This window comes from Hetaerina americana, unplaced genomic scaffold, assembly GCF_022747635.1.
Source record: "Hetaerina americana unplaced genomic scaffold, ioHetAmer1.1.p SCAF_23, whole genome shotgun sequence".
NCBI classification, from domain to species: domain Eukaryota; kingdom Metazoa; phylum Arthropoda; class Insecta; order Odonata; family Calopterygidae; genus Hetaerina; species Hetaerina americana.
In genome coordinates this window covers 4,164,370-4,181,804 of record NW_027286797.1, presented here as the reverse complement: position 1 = coordinate 4,181,804, position 17,435 = coordinate 4,164,370, and the positions used below count along the sequence as shown (strand labels likewise).

The window sequence follows — 17,435 nt, the reverse complement described above, 5'->3', positions numbered from 1 at the left end:
CTTCATTTGAATTCATATTCTTATCCATGAGACTTTCTTACAAAATACATAATACACGCCACGAAACGCACTGTTCTTATCCTTTATGATGTTGTATGATTGCTATACTATTATCCCCTCTTCTTGTGTTTTCTATTTCTCCTTTGGTGTGTGAAACAGCTCCCTAATGCCATCTCTTGGCCAAAGAATTGGGGCACTCGGTTGCATTAAGCATCGCAGAATTCGGCATAAATTAAGTTTCCTGGATAGCTCAAGTGGTTAAGGGCCTCCCGCCGGCAAGTGGAAAGATCCGGAGTTCATATCCCGGTCTAGGAAATATTTTCGCATTCATGATCTGCTTGATTCTGCCTTCCCCACCTCTTCTGTGTTTGTCCTTTGTGTGTGTTCCTATCCCTTTTCCTTATACCTGTTTCTATATAAATGAGTATATATATACATATATACACACATATCAATATGCGAGTGTGTATATGGATGTTTATGTGCACAAAATTCATACCACCAAAAGATATCTTATTTAGGCTTGGGTAAATATTATCTAAAATTTTACAAACAATGAGAATAATTGTTATAAAAATTTATTGATAATCACTGGAGTACTTATTGAAAATAAGCATAAGAACAATAAATATATATTACTTTGTCAGTAAGTGTTTCACACAAAAATATGCTAAATGAATAAAAAGGTTCATGACACGTATTTGTACACAAAATAGGATTTTCAACCTATACAGTATACTTTATATACTGTATACTTCAAAATTAATGACTAATGCAAAGCAAATTACTCAATTTACTGATTTATCACAAAGGGTATTTAGAGAAAAGGAATTACATGTTTAGAATCATTCATATCCATTTGAATCAAGTGCAGCAAAAGTTTTAACTTACTTGTTTCATTTTAATAGGACAGAGAACACAGTTAAAAGCCATGAGGTAAAAATATTAATCAGTCCTGCACAAATTTGCAAAACAAGACAACAAATACATTAACATGTTACAGTGTTTTATTGAAGAAATAAACGCTTTGTTTAAATGGGAAATACATAAAATATTTGAATTAATTTTTATGCAACTGAACATCACTTCTATTAGCGGCAGTAGTTTGTTTAAGTTATAATCAAGTCTGTTACTCATTTTGTGATTCCCAAACATGATTGCCTTGCGCCTCGCCTTAAATAATGATTTTTCAGCACCAAAGTAACATTATTGAATAAAAAATAATATTTGATTGATCAAAGCATTACCTTGTAAGGGCAGACCAAGGAGCTGAATTCTTCAGGGACCATTGCTCCAACATATTATAGCCATGCTACACAAATTTGACAAATGACATTCATGTCAGCTAGCATGACTTAGTACCCCTAGACTAACCAATTAGATGGCACCTTGGGAGATTTTTTTTAAAGGCAAAAGTTCTACTGTGATGCATGACTGTTTACGATGTCTGCACACTACTGACAGTGAAAGCTGTACTTTCATTAGTAACATCAGTAAAAATATAAACATTTTTATTTCTCTTCCATACCTGATGAAGCTGATTTTCAACAAATGACACAATATAAAGAATTTTAAAAGTCTTTTGGAAATTTTCCTTCTTAAGCAAACTTATTCTATGAAGTAAGGCCCTTTATCGAATGCAAAAATGGAAGGCAGCTTGGAATATGCTACCTAAAGATGTCACCTTAAGAAAATAATCAGACCCTAAACCTGTATGTAGTGTTCTTGTATAATATGATCAAAATCAAGGAATTAAATCTTTAAACATCTTTTATCAGTGCTTTCTGTAATATCTGACGTGTAACAATAAATAACTTTAACATCATGAAGTCCAAATCCATCCAACAAATTATTAAATTGCAGTGCATTATTTGATATCATAATGCCCTAAAAGTAACTGGAATCAAAACCTCATATTCTGAAAGAGAAAAAGCAATTGAAGAATAGGACTGGTTTTGGTTCCCATCCTGAGGGCACTTCCTTCTTTCCCTAAAAAATTCTACTAAAATACCCATATAATCCTTAACAAAGCAAATGAATTTCGATGCTGACTGCCTCCACTATTAGCCACCACAATGATACCACATAAACATTTACTAAGAAAATTCTAGACTGCTTTTGTTTATGAAGAGCTAGAAATATTCAATTTCTCTTGATTGTTGAAAATAAGGCCTCAGGTGAGTCACAGACACATTGTATAGTTACAAAGAAAGGCGACTCAACCATCTAAATACTGAATTTAATTCTAAATTCTTAATGCTTTCCGGAAATAATTAATAATTCTGTATAAATATGCTGCATAAAATACAGTTTCTCTGGCAAAGAACACTCAGCAGCAACCATCACACAATGTTGGAAGAACTTCTTTTCATTTAGTTTCATCTTTGATTATAACATATTACTAGCCAAGCAAATTTTCCAAATGAAGTCACACAATGTTTTAAATCCAGCATGTACAGGTCACTTTAAGTTGGAACTTAAATTGTACATTAAACTGATCATATTAATTAATATATACATAATTAAGTCTGCGACCAATATTTGATGATATTTACAAAGAAGCTCCACTTTTTTGGGTTTGAAAAAAATGTGATTTACCATTTCAGCACCCTCTCTTTTTATGGTATTAACTATAGTAATCCCAGTCTCAAGATATCATAGTTGAATCAGTATTATAGGAAAGTATGCTGTACCATGTGCTCCTGCAACATCACCCGCAAAAAGAACTTTTAGGGTTGTCAGCGCATGAACTAGAACTAGGGACAACATCAGAGGTTGATTCATTATTCAGTGAGTATAAAGTAATCTTTAGTCTACAGCTCAGTGTATCGTGGTGTAGATAAATTCAATGGGCACTGGGGGTCAGTCACAGATATCTCATCTGTCTTTGCAAGCTCCATTAATGCCATGGCCCCTAACCACTTGTCCTGGCTGTTTTCTGGAGGGCTATATAATGATGGACTTGTTTTAAAGAAGCAAGTATCATCAAGACCATCACTAACATCCTCCCACTCTTTCCCAGCCCTCATTAAAACAGTAGGCCTTGTTTGGTTAGTCTGACTTGTTTCATTCGCGTATTCAGATAAGTTTTGTGTCAGCCTAGGGACATTAGAATCTGAAGGTGACATAACATAATAGTTATCATTCAGTACTTCGTCTCGCTCATACCAATCTAGAGGCTGAGCCAGTTCCTGCTTATCACCCCATATGGAAAGATCCTTGCATGCTTCTCTAAGCCATCTCTTCTTTGGCTGCTCTTGCTTATAGACATCATACCTACTGATTTTCATTAAATCCGTAGATGATGTCATGAGAGTTACTTCATTTGAAGGGCCAGGAGTGTTCTCCACAAAAACTTCTGGCCTCTGCTGAGACTTTGCAGAGCATGGCGATCGCCATCGCATTCCTTGAATATTAGTGCTGTCAGTGAGTTGATTTTTCCTCGGAGAAGAATTTTCTTGCTGTGCCATATCACAAGCCAGACCTTTACGGCTCTTAAATTTTTTCACTGCACACTGAGAGCCTGCATTTTCATTCCCTTCTTTACTCTGCTTAGGTTTTTTTTCGGCAGTTCTAATTGGTGATGTATTATCTTCTCTATCTTTCTTATGCCTGAAAAAGATACAAAGCTTAATTTATTCCCCAGATAAAAACAAATGTTTCTCATAAAAGGGAAACAAATACCCCTGGGGATTCAGAAATCCGCAATTTTCCCAGATTAAAAGAAAGCAATACAAATATATGCATAGAAATTCAAAATATCCTGAATATAAAAAGGAAACTTAACAATATGAGTGAATGATCCATGCACCATATGGTTGGTCAATGAGAAAGGGGAGATCCGAAATCTTGAACATAATATTTGCTTTCCCATTTCTGCATCTGGGAGGATATAGCGGTCCATTTTAAATAAAATGAAGCTCTACATTAAAGGAAACCAAATTGTTACTTACTCTTTAAAATAGCAAACACATCATAATTAACCATAGTTCTTGCCAATATCAGTTTACTAAATTCAAAGCCTTTCTCCTCCATTTCAAGATGTTACCTCATTAATAGGCAAGCCCTAAAACACCAACAATGAAGTGACATATGCATCTTTGAAGCAGCCTATGAGACAACAACACATCCAAGGAACAGGGTAATGCAAGCAGGTAAAATTTGTACAACAAGTGATGAAATGCTGAAACATGGCCACGAATGGAACATTCACATTTCACACGAATACAGGCAAACAAACAGTAGTATGTAAGTAAAAAGAATGGAGAAATAATGGAGGCATGCACAATGCTGTCGTTTTACTGTGACTCCATCATTCAAAATGGCTGCCCCACTGGTGTACAATGCCTTTAGAGAGAAACAGACTCTGCATTGACTACCTTCCGTCTGGCTCCCACCCTTTGACCTATCTGGCATGGGTGACCCTACCAGAAGCAATGATTATTGCCCTTATCAGGTCTAAGGGTCAGCAACACATCCACCTCCACCATGTTCAAGTTGTAGACCATGGGAAGAGTTTGTAAGACGGATGCAAAATAATATGGCATCAAATTGTTAATTTTATTTTTTATACTTCTCATCTCATTAGGATGAATCAGCATCAATACATCAATAAGACTAAGAAAGTCAACATAATTATGATCCCTTTCCCAAAATTTACTCATTTGGATTTTCCCTCCTTTCTACTTCCTGATGCAATGAATTTCAGAATATAGAGCTGCTGGAACTAACAAGGTTCAAATTCAGGTGATACCCTCGGACACCCCAAGCTAGACCTGTGGCCGTGTACAGTTTTTCTGGGGACCAGAACTTCCTGGGAACTCACAGGTGGCACATGGAAAGGACCCGGTCCCATAACTTGTGTTAATTTCATATACCATAGGGATTACAATTGGCATCAGGTGAGAACGGGGTGAAGACTGCTACTTTAAGCCATGACAGGATAGCCACTTATTTATGAAAAATATGGCTACAGGTGCACAGAAGAATTTTGAAATCTCATATGCTTACAAGAATCAGATTATTTGCAGATGACATATGGATCAACAGGGAAATAAGGACATTCTGATTCTGGGCTACTCTCATGCGAACATAGATCAGATATCGGAGTGGCTGGAATAGCAACGCTCTCAGAGGCGACATCCTTGGTGACGATGGTAGGTAGACATAGCTGGTAAATTTATTCAAGAAGCAAAGGAAAGCGGATACAGGGCATAGTGAGAGGAGTATCAAATTTTCACAGGGAGGGTTTAGAAACACGAGCTACTTGTGGGTAATAAAAGAAGGAAACAATCACCATTTAGTTCCGCTCAAATGGAACACAGGAAATTGGTCCCCAAAAATATCTATTAACACATCCACAATGACAACATAATATGAGAACTACTTCCATCCACTGCTTATGCTAAGATAAAAATAGGTGTGACTAAAAACATGTTCACAAAAATTATATAGAAATGCTACAAGTAGATTTATCATTGAAGACGAATGAATTTAGTGGAGCTAGCTTCATTTTGTCTTCATTTCATAGAACCAAAATCAATCAGGCTTCATTAGTTGAATAGTTGGGTGCACTACAGGGAAATTAAAAAAAAATGGGATTTTGATTTTTCCACTTGGCACAAGGTAGAAAATTGTACATAATGATGTAACATCCAAGGTCATGATTGTAAGAGGGAATGAAAAGACAATTTTCGTATCAAAATTATTATCTTCACATTATCGCTTTTAAGCAAGAAATTTAATTTGAAATAATAAGTTGATAGCCCATGGTAAGAGATAGCTGCATGGAAATGTTGTCGCAATGCAGTCAATCAACTCAAGACATCAAGAATTCAAATCCTGAAGAAAATTTGAGAAAACAGAATCACATCTATTGTAGTTTTGCCTTCCTCAAGTATGTAAACAAATTGATCATCCTCGGAGCAGTTTTCCTTCATGGAACACTTTGAACAATGACATATCCGAGAAGAAATACATGCAGAGACTGGAGGCATGGCATATCAGCAACCAAACCTTTCCAGCTTGTGACCAGGAGTTCCCTTCCTGTATATATACCCCCGGCTGATCAAGATGGCCGAATAGAGTATATTTACCAGAAGCAGATTGTCTGGGATGGATGGTCGGCTAAGTTGGCTGTCGAAGGGACGCAAGGTCACAATGAATGACGGTTTCTTTATTATCCTTTGACAGTTGCTTTTTCATTTCTAACTTGACCTATTTTTAACTTTGAATGAAAATAGAGGAAAGGCAACATATTGTGTACTGAAAACATTTTCTCCACGACATCTGAAACTCGAGCAGTGGAATAATGCATTTTTAAGTATCCCACAGCATTCAGCTCCAACCCCTTTCTACCCTCACCGCATCTTGGTCACGGATCCCTCTTCCATGCCAAGGATGAAGATCTATTATTGTATTGCCCTTCTATGATATATCTCACTCCCCGACTCCTTCCTTCAATCACTGTCCACATTCCCAATGATAGTAACTTCCATTCATAATTTTTCATAATTTAAAAGATATTTTTAGTTAACTACAGTGCCTCAAAATGAAATCCTTAACAAATGTAAATCTAAGTTGTTTTTATCATCTCTGCATAAGTAAATACATATTTGTAACAGTTTATGAGAGAGAAGAAAGTCGTGAGTTAAATTTAGGAAGATACCAAGTAATGGGTACTAAGATCAAGTCTTCTGCATCTTTTTTTGACTAAGTATGACTGGATATACACTTAACTTTTCATTAAGCCACTGAAATTGGGACAGTGAGAGGAAACTTTCAATGCAATAATTTCAGAGTGTAAAAATAATTCCCCTTGACCGGGATTCGAACCCAGATCCCTCAATGTCTGGTCAAGTGCTTAGCCAGTTAAGCTATCGAGGCATCCTCTTTAACTCTGAAATTTTGGGTGAAATGCTTATTAGGAGATGACTCCGTTAAAAGTTAGTTGGGGCATCTCCCACAGTTTCTTTGGAATTTTTCATAAATGTACACAAATACTTGTTTCTCTTGGGAACCCACCATAATTAACCCAAGTAGCATGTGCTGTACCATTTAGTTAAAAATACACACACACATTTTATGATAGGATTCACCAGAACTACCAGATCTCTCAAGTCAACATTTACTTCTGTCTCTTTTGTCAAAGAAATTTATTCAAGAAACCTCATCTCAGGATCCTTGAGAAAGTTATTTATACAGGGTGGCCAGGATTTTAATGGTTTATTAGTCCAGGTTTGCAAGGATAACAATTCAATTTCAGTTAAAACTAAATGGGTATAAGTAGTATTAAGGGGAGGCGACTGACAACTGAGGTCATTTGCGCCATAGGAGATGGACAGGAAAGGATGAAGGGTGGAGAGAAACCCGGCTTCGGCATTAACCTACTCTTTACGAAAGGCGCCAAGGGGTCCGCAACTTAACGTCCCATCCGACGGATGGCGTACTCACTCAAAGTGCCCTCCACAAAGCACTTCAAGTAGGGATCGAGATAAAACTAAATGGTGACACAACCATTTCTACTACTATACTTTCCTCTTGTAATCCCATTAAAACTGCTGAAGTTAAATGCATATACACAACCGTTTGAGCATTTTCCAATAGCACAGGATACTTAAGCAACAAAAATATTTTTTAAAAATTGAATGGCTCACCTTAAAAATCCCACTTTCTGCACAGAGGGATATAACCTTGTTTGAAGTAGTGAAATCCTACATTGGGGCTTTTGATATCTTTTAACATCTGATTGATTAAGATTGTTAACATTTTCATTAAACTTTTCCCATTTTTATGGCTTGCATTTTAGAAACAAAAATATTTACATAAGTACATAACAAAGCTTATTACAGCTTTGAATAGGAAGTTACTATGACAGAAAAATCGAATTTAAATAAAATTTGAGAGATGAAGTGTTAAGTCATTTTTCCATTAAACAATAAGGCTTGTAAAATAGCATCAGCACAAAAAGTAGCTTTTAAATCAATTCCGGAAAAATAAGCGCAACCTTATCATTGACGAGAAACCAGCCAATCAGACATTAGAGTAATCCCGAGCAGAGAGTGAAATTAATTTCCACTCCCCATTGTAAAACCTTGGATGAATCAAACAAACCCAATGTTCCTTTGCTCTTACGGTATCATCAATTTCTAGAGAATTCTTTAATATGATTCCCGACATTAATACTCACACATTACTCAAAAGATTTGGGCAGAAATAATGAACTGTAAAATCAATTTTTCACACATGCATAACACAGAAAGAAAATGGTCAATTCAGATAGAGGGATATTAGAATATTAAAAGACACTCCAGAAGAAACTGTACGTAGTTTACCATGTGACTAAATAGAGTTAATACGCTTAAAATGTAAAAATAAAACTCAATAAGGCATTTTAAAGTCCTCAACATCTAAATTATCTGCCGCATGCATAATCACATAAAAACGCACGCAAGTTTCAGATCGGAGCAGTCGTACATTGAGAAGCCACAAGAGAGGATTTTCTTTCGCCGTTATTTTTTGTTATTTGAAGTTATGGAAACAAATTTAAAAATTTAAGTTCCATGAACAAATTTCCTGGTCCTACACTGATTTATCCTGATGGAGGAATGACTTCCTGCAGACTTCAGACTGCAGACTTCCCCGGACACATTAAGGCCAGGTTGAGGAATGCCCTGGAGAGTGGAATGCACCTATCAGGCAATAGTGTACGAAAGGAAGAAATGGTGTGAAGTGGGAAAAATTCGATAAATTTCCCGAAAACATCTTATATATTACCACCTCAGAAGTGTAAAAACAGGAAGTTCAACAAACACAACAACTGTAGACGACAACGGCTGTAAATTACTTTGTGTATCTCCAAAATTAACTCCTCCAATCATCCATTTCCTACAAAAGAGACTGAAGGGTGTGATGGAAACATGTCCTTACAGTCCCTAAGATACCAGTGGGAGAGAAAACCTTTCCCCAATTTCCCTTGATAGAATGAGATTCCCCTAGAATCCAAGAAAATTTCCACGAGGTCATAACTTCCAAAACACTTCCGGCATCAACAACAACGTTTTTTATGCATTCCAGCTGAAGTGGAGGCGGCTCATATTGGACGTTCCAAACCCTCTAGTTAATTCCTTGGAGAAGTTTAGTGTATCCCGTAATATTACTTAATGACGCAATAGTTATAATAACCACTCGAAAATGTCTTGACCTAAGCTCCACTACACAGGCAATCTATGACGATTGTTTTCCTCGTTGACCAACGAGAACCTCCTCCGAAGCTGAATAATTAATTGAGATCATTACGTTAAATCTGCGGGGGAAAGCATGGTGGCCGTAAGAGTCCAACAAGTGAATTTCCCAGGATCAGAACAAAACCAATGACGGAAATACCTTAATGATCAAAAATACATTGTGAATAATACCTTTCGAGCCAAAGATTAACGTCATTATTCTGGTCCGAGTTCGAAGCCACTGGTTGCAATACGACGTCCTTACTTCGTCGCAGCGGAGCATGAGGATGATCTGGACAATGCCTATTGGCATGAGTGAATCTGCTCATACAACTGAAAGGGAAAAGGTAAAGTTCAAGGGCTCTTTGATTGTGTAACCGTCTATGAAATACTCTAGTTTCAAATAGAATCTGCAACTTACCCTTTTTCCGGACAATAGAATGGTTTTTCCCCTGTGTGCAACCGTTGGTGAGTCTTAAGTTGACCACTCTGAGTGAACGCCTTGGTACAACCGGGATAATCACAAGTGTATGGTCGTTCACCTGAAATTGCACCATTTCATATCGTCAATGTCCACTTATACAGAAATAATATACGAAGGCATGTAAAATCAACACGACAAACTTATGAGAAAAACAGCATCTTGCATAAGCGATCGTCCATCTGCTACAAACCTCCGTTTATCTAAATACCAACCCGCCAAATTCCGCAAGGAGTAGTTGATCATCAATTATTAAGACTCATACTGATTAATGGCACAATTATTTTCTTTATTTTACATAGTGCCCCGCAAACCACCGTTAGGGTGTGATTACACACCAGATTACCCTTAACCCAAAACATATTTCCCTTCTAGTGCGGTCGTTTCATTCTAATCCCTTTCGTTTGATGGAAAAACACATCTAAAATCTATCTTTTCAACAACATAATACATTTCCAGCATTGTTGCTTAGGAGACATCACATAATTCATGCCAGAGATTTAAACGGTAGTTTTTAACTGTCGCTCCAAGAATTATTCCCAACCTAGCTGATGTAATAATTTGCATGCGCTACTCAGTTTGTCACATCAACATTTTACAAATCAAGCTTTGAGTCAAGGGCCCAACGGGTGGTGGCCAACACCCCCCGCCTCACGCCCTCGCTGCGGCTTGCGGGGCATTATGTAGATGCAGATGGTGTGTTATCACCTCCTGAATACATCCTAGCAGTGGCTTTAGGTTACTAAAAAACTAAAGCCTAGCTACTCTACGCTGCATGCGATCCGATTCGGCGGGCAAAGTAACTTCATGAGGATCCCATATCCTAGAACATGAAGCCTAAATAGTGAAAGATAACATTTCTCTAAAACCATTTCATCATATTTCTCCAATACTCTTCAAATAAATACTAATTTTTCGTTAGCTCGTCCACACGTTCCCCGCATGTTTCACCCAGGATAGGTCGTGAGTGAGGGTAACGTAGCAGCAGCAAGATGATAGGTATTTACTACAGAATGATGAAATAACACCAAAACACAAGCAAGAACATTTAATCTTTCGCGCAACTGATTTTCCGTAACAGAAAACATTCTAAGCATCCAAGTTTAACTAACAATGACCCTAAGTTGAACTTGATAACATTGCCGCAGTGAAAGAATGTCGCGGGGTCAAAGGTAAATAACTTAATACTTCATTCAAAAGGCTTATTACTTAAGCTACCAAAAGATATTCGATTTGGGGAGCCATTGACTATTATTAAACTAGCACTCATGGCTACTAGAGATACAGTCGGCAACCAAGTCCACGACATTAAAAAATGGCGGGATATTAAATGCCCCTTTAAGCATAGTAACACACCTGTGTGGGTTCTCAGATGAGCTTGTAAAGATTTATCACGAGGAAACACTCTGTTGCAAAAACGACACTTAATGGCACTGGGTGATGTAGATCCTTCTTGAATTAAGGTATTAATAGCATCAGCGCGAGGTCTTCCTCTCCGGCTCTCCTGTTTAGATGATACTTCTGGTGAACTACAACAACTGGCAGGGCTAAAATCCACTTTTCGACTTTCTTCGGACCAATTCCACATTTGCACTCTACAGTCATAATCATATGAGCTATCAGAAACATTTCCACTCGAATCTTCTCTTGCTTTTTCACGTTTCGGAGTGTTATATGCAATCATGAAGCTCTGAGCACTAGCCATGACTCTCACCCCGATGGTGCACTCCCAGCAATGTTACCGCCAAGAAATATTTACAAATAAGCCCGCCCTCTTAGAAGGTTCCCCATTGGCCATTCATTGACATTGGCAATGAAGCTGTGCATCCGTCTGGCGATTACATTCATTACAATTTCCTAGAAAAGCTTTTATTGGCGGTTTGTCCCAACACATATTGTTGAGATATTACACAAATTCACACCTTTGCCTTTTCCAACATCTAACTGATGGTAACAAATGCTTACATTGTATCTAATATGTGATAGTTCCCGCCAAATGATGACTTCCTGATGAGCTTTTTCGCAAATCTTATATAAAACTTCTAAATCTCTAAATTATTGAAATATCACTTTAATTCAGCTTTTTAATAAGTATTTTAAATGAAATAAATATTTTTAAAATTATTATAATATATATAATTTTATTTCAAGAATTTGTACTTGAGGCGCCCCCTAAACAGCTCTTTAACATACCTCGTGTTGACTTGTGTCGCCATATTGAATGTGTACTACACGGTAGTTTCTTTTAAGCTAAATCGCTAATCATCCTCTGTATTCGGAGGGTTAACTAAAAAATGGAAAATTCATACGGTATAGGCACCCGAAATCGTTACGAGTTATTCCTTTCTGAGGAGGACCCTCTTGAAATTTTAAAAGCACAAGAGCAAGAGAAGGAGGCGAAGAAGAAAACCAAATTGAACGAGAAAGAAAATAGAGGGAAAAATGAGGTACCTGGTAAACCCGTTCAGACCGTCAGGAAAGGAATTAAGGAGGCAATGAACATTAAGTCAACGGATTATCTGAAAGTCAAAGAAGGTATGAAAATTGATATAAATCAGTTTATTCGCAACATTTATTTTCAAATGTTTGTCGTGCGGCTTTAACGCAGCTGATTATACGAGGATTGGCATTGTATTCCTGAGTTTAATTCTGGGCACAGGTCCCTATATGTTATGTTTCCAGTGGTAATTATCCAATCGCGTCGTTGTAATAATGCGATATACATATCCTGGCGTTGAGAAAAACATGGTTATCGTCTTTGGTCACCCAATGTGGTGCTGTAAATTTTGCGCAGTCTTTTTGAGTAATGTCAATCAATTTCATTTAATCAGTGCTGTAATGGTATCTGTTAATCCGTGCCAAGGTGCACGGTGTTCTTTATGTCTCGACTCCGCAAGCGTTGCATACTTTGGATTCATTAGTTATTGCGTTTTCATATTTGTTGATTTCGTTTGGTGTGTCATTGTGATGGAAACTTTGGATATTTTATAATTGTAAGCATTCCTTGTGTGTTTTCGATGAAGTAATACTGTAAGGCACATTCCGACAAGGTTGGATTTTGGTTTCTACGTTGTGTTCACTATGCAATGTTTCTATTACATATCGTGACGGTCTAGAGATAAGTATACAGCTAATTTTTGTAACCTCGAGGAACTATTTTGTGCGTTTTTTGGGCCCTTTGTTACCAGTTCGCCATTATTTGTGTGAACCACGTGCTGTGTAGAATCTAAGCAAACGTCTTCATGTTTCTCCTGAGGTCATTACCAGTTCATGAGATAAGGAATATAATTTTGATAGCATTTTTTTATGATTGGGTTTGTTATTTGCTAGGGAAAGTGAGTATTGTGTCGATTCTTGTACATGTTTACTACTAGTAAAACAATCAGTATACGTGCAGCGGCAATCAATTATTTGCAACTTCGTTATAATATATAAGTAATTACAACGTCTCACATTATCTGTACTTAGTTGAAAAATTTCCATCCACTTTCATATCCGAAGCGTTCGCATTTGTTTTGCTCTGGTGATTTTTAGAACCTCTTAGACGGCCGAAGGGAGGCAAGAGCCGCATGGTTGATATTTTTATTATTTATAGCCGTTGATGTTTGTTTTGAATGTATAGTCTTCTATATTACCATAATGCCGTGGTCATGGTAAATTATCATAAGTACAACATCAATAATGCCCACTTCGCAGTTCGCGGCCCTCATAAGGTAACGGTGGCCATGTGTATCCCACTTTCCATCATACTTAAAGTTGAGGCTAACTATGTTTTGTATTTATAGCATTGCTCCTACCAACCATTTAACCCAAAAAATCATTAAAATAAAAATTTTAATGATTTTTTGTGATCCCTATGTTTCTTATTATAGTTTTCTCAGCCTACTACAGCTGATGCAATCATGATGTCATTTTGTTGTATATATTTTTTTTAAGTCAGTTTAATTAAAGGAGGCCGAAGGAGTTTCAAGCCATGCCTGAATAATTGCCTATTTCTATGCAATCCGTTGGAAGGCTTGGCTAACAGAAAGATGAAATAATGTACTCTGATTGTCTTTTGGGTTGTTAACATTTATGATTAGGTTGATGGGTGCTTCAGAAATGGGAGCGACTCTCATGGCTGTGGGTTTTTATAGGATTTCTAAAATATTGTTATGTCCAGTATATTTTAAAATATACTTATTAAATGTTTCTGGCATACTATGGGTTACTGATGACATCAGAATGATTGTAGCCCACTACAATTTGTCATTCGCTAATTTTTTTAATGTTTTTAGGTTAGGTTAGATTATTGAAATAAACTTACTCTTCATTAAGTACAAGTGTTATAGGGTGTAGATTCACAGGCATGCCCTCTGCACTTGCTGATTTGGGTGGTAGATGATTATGTGGTACACCCATTCATATATAATTTTTATCATGATTTCTGATTTCAGCATTCTCTACTTGTATATGTGATTACTCATCACATTTTGTGATAGGTTTTGGACCTCAAGCAGTTATTCTTCTCTTTTAATTTAATGCTAGTATTTTTTGGAATAATGGTTATTTGCATGAAGAGTATTTCTGTTTGGCAAATTTTTTCCGGACATCAGAATCAGTAGGAGTATTATCGATAAAGTTGCTCCCTAGAGGTATAGGTTGCTTAAAAAGTGTTAGTACATTGGATGTGTGTTAGTGCAATCTAGGGAGTGTTAGTTACATTATACCTATTCATCTGATAAATATTTTAACATTCAGCTGTGTGTTTGCAGATGCATTTGAGATTAGATGTGGCAGATTAGTCGTGTGGGGTATATTAGTGCAATCAAATCTTGTGGATTAAATTTTGGTCATAGTGGCATATGATACATGATGTGGTTATTCTAGTTATGGTCAGGAGCCGGCGATTCTAGGGCAACATTGTGACTGGCACTGCCGGTTTAGATTAATATAGCAGTAATACGTCTGCATAGAAGTGGCTAAGAAGGCACAGTTATGATTGCTTGCTCATGCTCTGTATAGTATTTCTCTTTTGTTTATTTAATTACAATTCATTTGGCAAGGGTTTTGTTGTCTTTAAACATTTTATAAATTTTATTAGGTTAACTTGGTCATTCTAAGTTTGGATTTTATCCAGTAATTGTGGATATTAGGGTAGAAAAAGAAACTTGGCTCTTCTAAATAAAGATTTAATATTTCACATGATTCGATGGGCTTCGATGCTGCACATCATCATCTGTGGACGTACACGTCATGTAATAATAGTGGTTGATAAAACCTTGTACTTCCAAGCCTCTCTTTTAACTTATTGTAACACCCTTGCATTGGACCCAAGTTTTCGGTTTGCTAGACAGGGCAAACATATCACCTGGCTGTCTCTGCTGGTGTGATATTAAGCTTAACCTGCGAATCGGCCATGTGTTGCCATATTGCTTAGGTTTTACAAAGTGTTGTGGTAAGATAGAATTCTACACAATGTCTGCTCCAAATGGAAATCTAAAAATTTCGAAGTCAAAACAATCGGTCACCACATCAAACTAGGGGTTCCTCACCCAGGAATTGAGAAAAACAGATTAGCAATAGTGATTTGGCATCCATTTGTTGCAATTTCAAGTATTTTACTATGATCTTTGGATCTGTACGTGAGCTACCATATAAATGATGGTGTCTCAACTTTCATTACTTCACTGTGTCAAATTTCTTGTGGTATTCCCTGTTACAAGCTGCATTCTTAATGCAGCTTGTACCAGAAGTAATGAACTTAAACTGTTGTCCTTTGGTTACTGCAAATGGGTCCCTAAAAATGGAAATGTCCATTGACTGCTATAAATGAAGTTGATGTGCCATAAACTTCATATTGTTACAGATTTCAATATAAAAATTACAGGTTCTCAAATTATGGATTGCAATGTGTTCAGGATTCAGTTTCTCGCAAAATTTTGTAATGTTGCTTGATATTCCCAAATATATTTTCTGGTTATAGTTCTTAAACTTGATCTGGTAAGGGGGGGCTCTATCATAGTATTTGCTTATTTTCTTCATAGCTTATTGGCCCCAGAGATGTTCTCCAACGTAATTTTTTTTAGGAAAGCAGGTAATGATTTCCAATTGAATATGTATCTGAAACTTTTATGCATATCTACTAGTCTTCATAATTAATTGAAATGTTTGTGGGCAAATATACTGTCGGAAGTAAGTACACCATTTGAATTTTTTAGAGTTAATATGTATAATTTACATAAGATGGTATGGATAACAATACTAAGCAATTTACTCAATGAATTGACCTGTTGTTTTAATAGAAAAAGGTTAGTTTGAGTACATGTTTTATTGTGTTTCCACTAACTTACAGATATGGTCAAAACATTTTATGTTACCATCTTCGATGTTAGATTTAATTCAAAATGCAAGCAATATGAATTAAAGCAATGGAGTTGGCCAACATTTTAAGGTTTTTATTTTAAAGAAGGGAGAGTTTTTATAGTGGTATTTGTAAGCACCTTAAAAGCCTTGGTTTGTTATGACGTATATATGTTATTCATATATTCTGTTATAGGACAACAAATTCACTCTTTTCCATTATGTTCAAGTAGCTGGTGATTCACGGATGTAAGTTACAGATATATCTCGGTGCATAATTTAGTTACTTAAAAAGAATCACTTTACAGGACTGGTTAAAAGTTGAATGAGAGAGGCATCTTATTTTAATTCAATGATTGCCAAAAATTAAATTGTAGTCATCAATGCACTTATCATGTAGAAATATCATAATTGAAGGGAAAACTCAAAAGTAAAACCTAGAGACAAGGGCATAGGACAAGTTGAGAAAGTTGTTAAACAGAGAAGCTTTGAACAAATTAACTTGTGAGCATGGATTGAAGGCTGCTGTCATAAGGTTGAAATACTGACAATTATAAAGGAATTGTCTGTAGAGTTTACAATTGGCAGATAAATATGAACTTAAAATGGAGAATTAACTTTCACCTTTCGTCCTCCAGCTTCTTAACCATTGGCTCAACCATTGAAATGAAAGGAATTTTTCTTGGTTTTAATGCCAAGTGCAGACAATCTTCCTTTGAAGTAAAAATATTGAGTCATCTTCAGTAAAATCCCTTTCCCTCAAAATATTAATGCAAACAAGATTGTTATTTTTAAAATCGTTCTGACTTTTTGTTCAATACGAATTTTTATGTCCCCAAGGGTCCATGATAGTGATATAGTACTTTTAATTCATTCTTAATTTTAATTGACCGCATGTATGTTTATAGGATTGCATTAAATATCCTAGAAAATTATGTTTTATGTTGATTACTGAAGTACAGCACTCGTTTATCTATACCAGGGTGACTGTGAAAATCGGGAATGAGTAAGAACTTGGAATTGATAAGGAGAAATCTTGCATTTTGGAGAATTATTTCTTTGAAAATACCACGTAGGGGGAAATGAATTCTGTTTTTCCTTAATTTAAATTAAAAATGAATGACTACTGGGATGAATTTTTAAAATTACAATATGATAGATAATCTGTGGAAAGCTAAAAACTATGGTTCATGTGTTTGCATTGAAGGTGTATTAGTGCTGTTAATCAAGCTGACTTGGTTGTCATGCATGCACAGAAATAGATTTAAAAAGTTAATTAAGTTAAAAGTTATATTTTGAGAGAGCCTATCTTTATTTTGCACATATACATGATAAATGGCTGCTCTGTAAATGTCTGGTGATATTAAATGAAATTTCTTTACACAATG

The 17,435-nt window shown here is 36.2% G+C and overlaps 2 protein-coding genes across 5 annotated transcripts in view; one reads left to right on the top strand and one right to left on the bottom strand.

Annotated features, from left to right (window-relative positions):
• Nucleotides 1-2,813: 2,813 nt before the first annotated feature.
• Nucleotides 2,814-11,315, bottom strand: LOC139689435 (zinc finger protein 367-like). The gene is made up of 4 exons (XM_071586558.1): nt 11,062-11,315; nt 9,646-9,766; nt 9,417-9,557; nt 2,814-3,612 (listed from the first exon to the last, which is right to left on the bottom strand). The coding sequence occupies exons 1-4, from the start codon at nt 11,291-11,293 to the stop codon at nt 2,814-2,816; spliced, it is 1,293 nt and encodes a 430-aa protein (XP_071442659.1). The 5' UTR covers nt 11,294-11,315.
• A 594-nt stretch (nt 11,316-11,909) lies between these two features.
• The window catches only part of LOC139689423 (SERPINE1 mRNA-binding protein 1-like), a 50,152-nt gene continuing 44,626 nt past the window's right edge, over nt 11,910-17,435 (top strand). For all 4 annotated transcript variants that reach the window (XM_071586542.1, XM_071586541.1, XM_071586543.1 and 1 more), the window contains exon 1: nt 11,910-12,240. In XM_071586542.1, the coding sequence (XP_071442643.1) occupies nt 12,000-12,240 (241 nt within the window). In that variant the 5' untranslated portion in view covers nt 11,910-11,999. The remainder of the gene's footprint in view (nt 12,241-17,435) is intronic.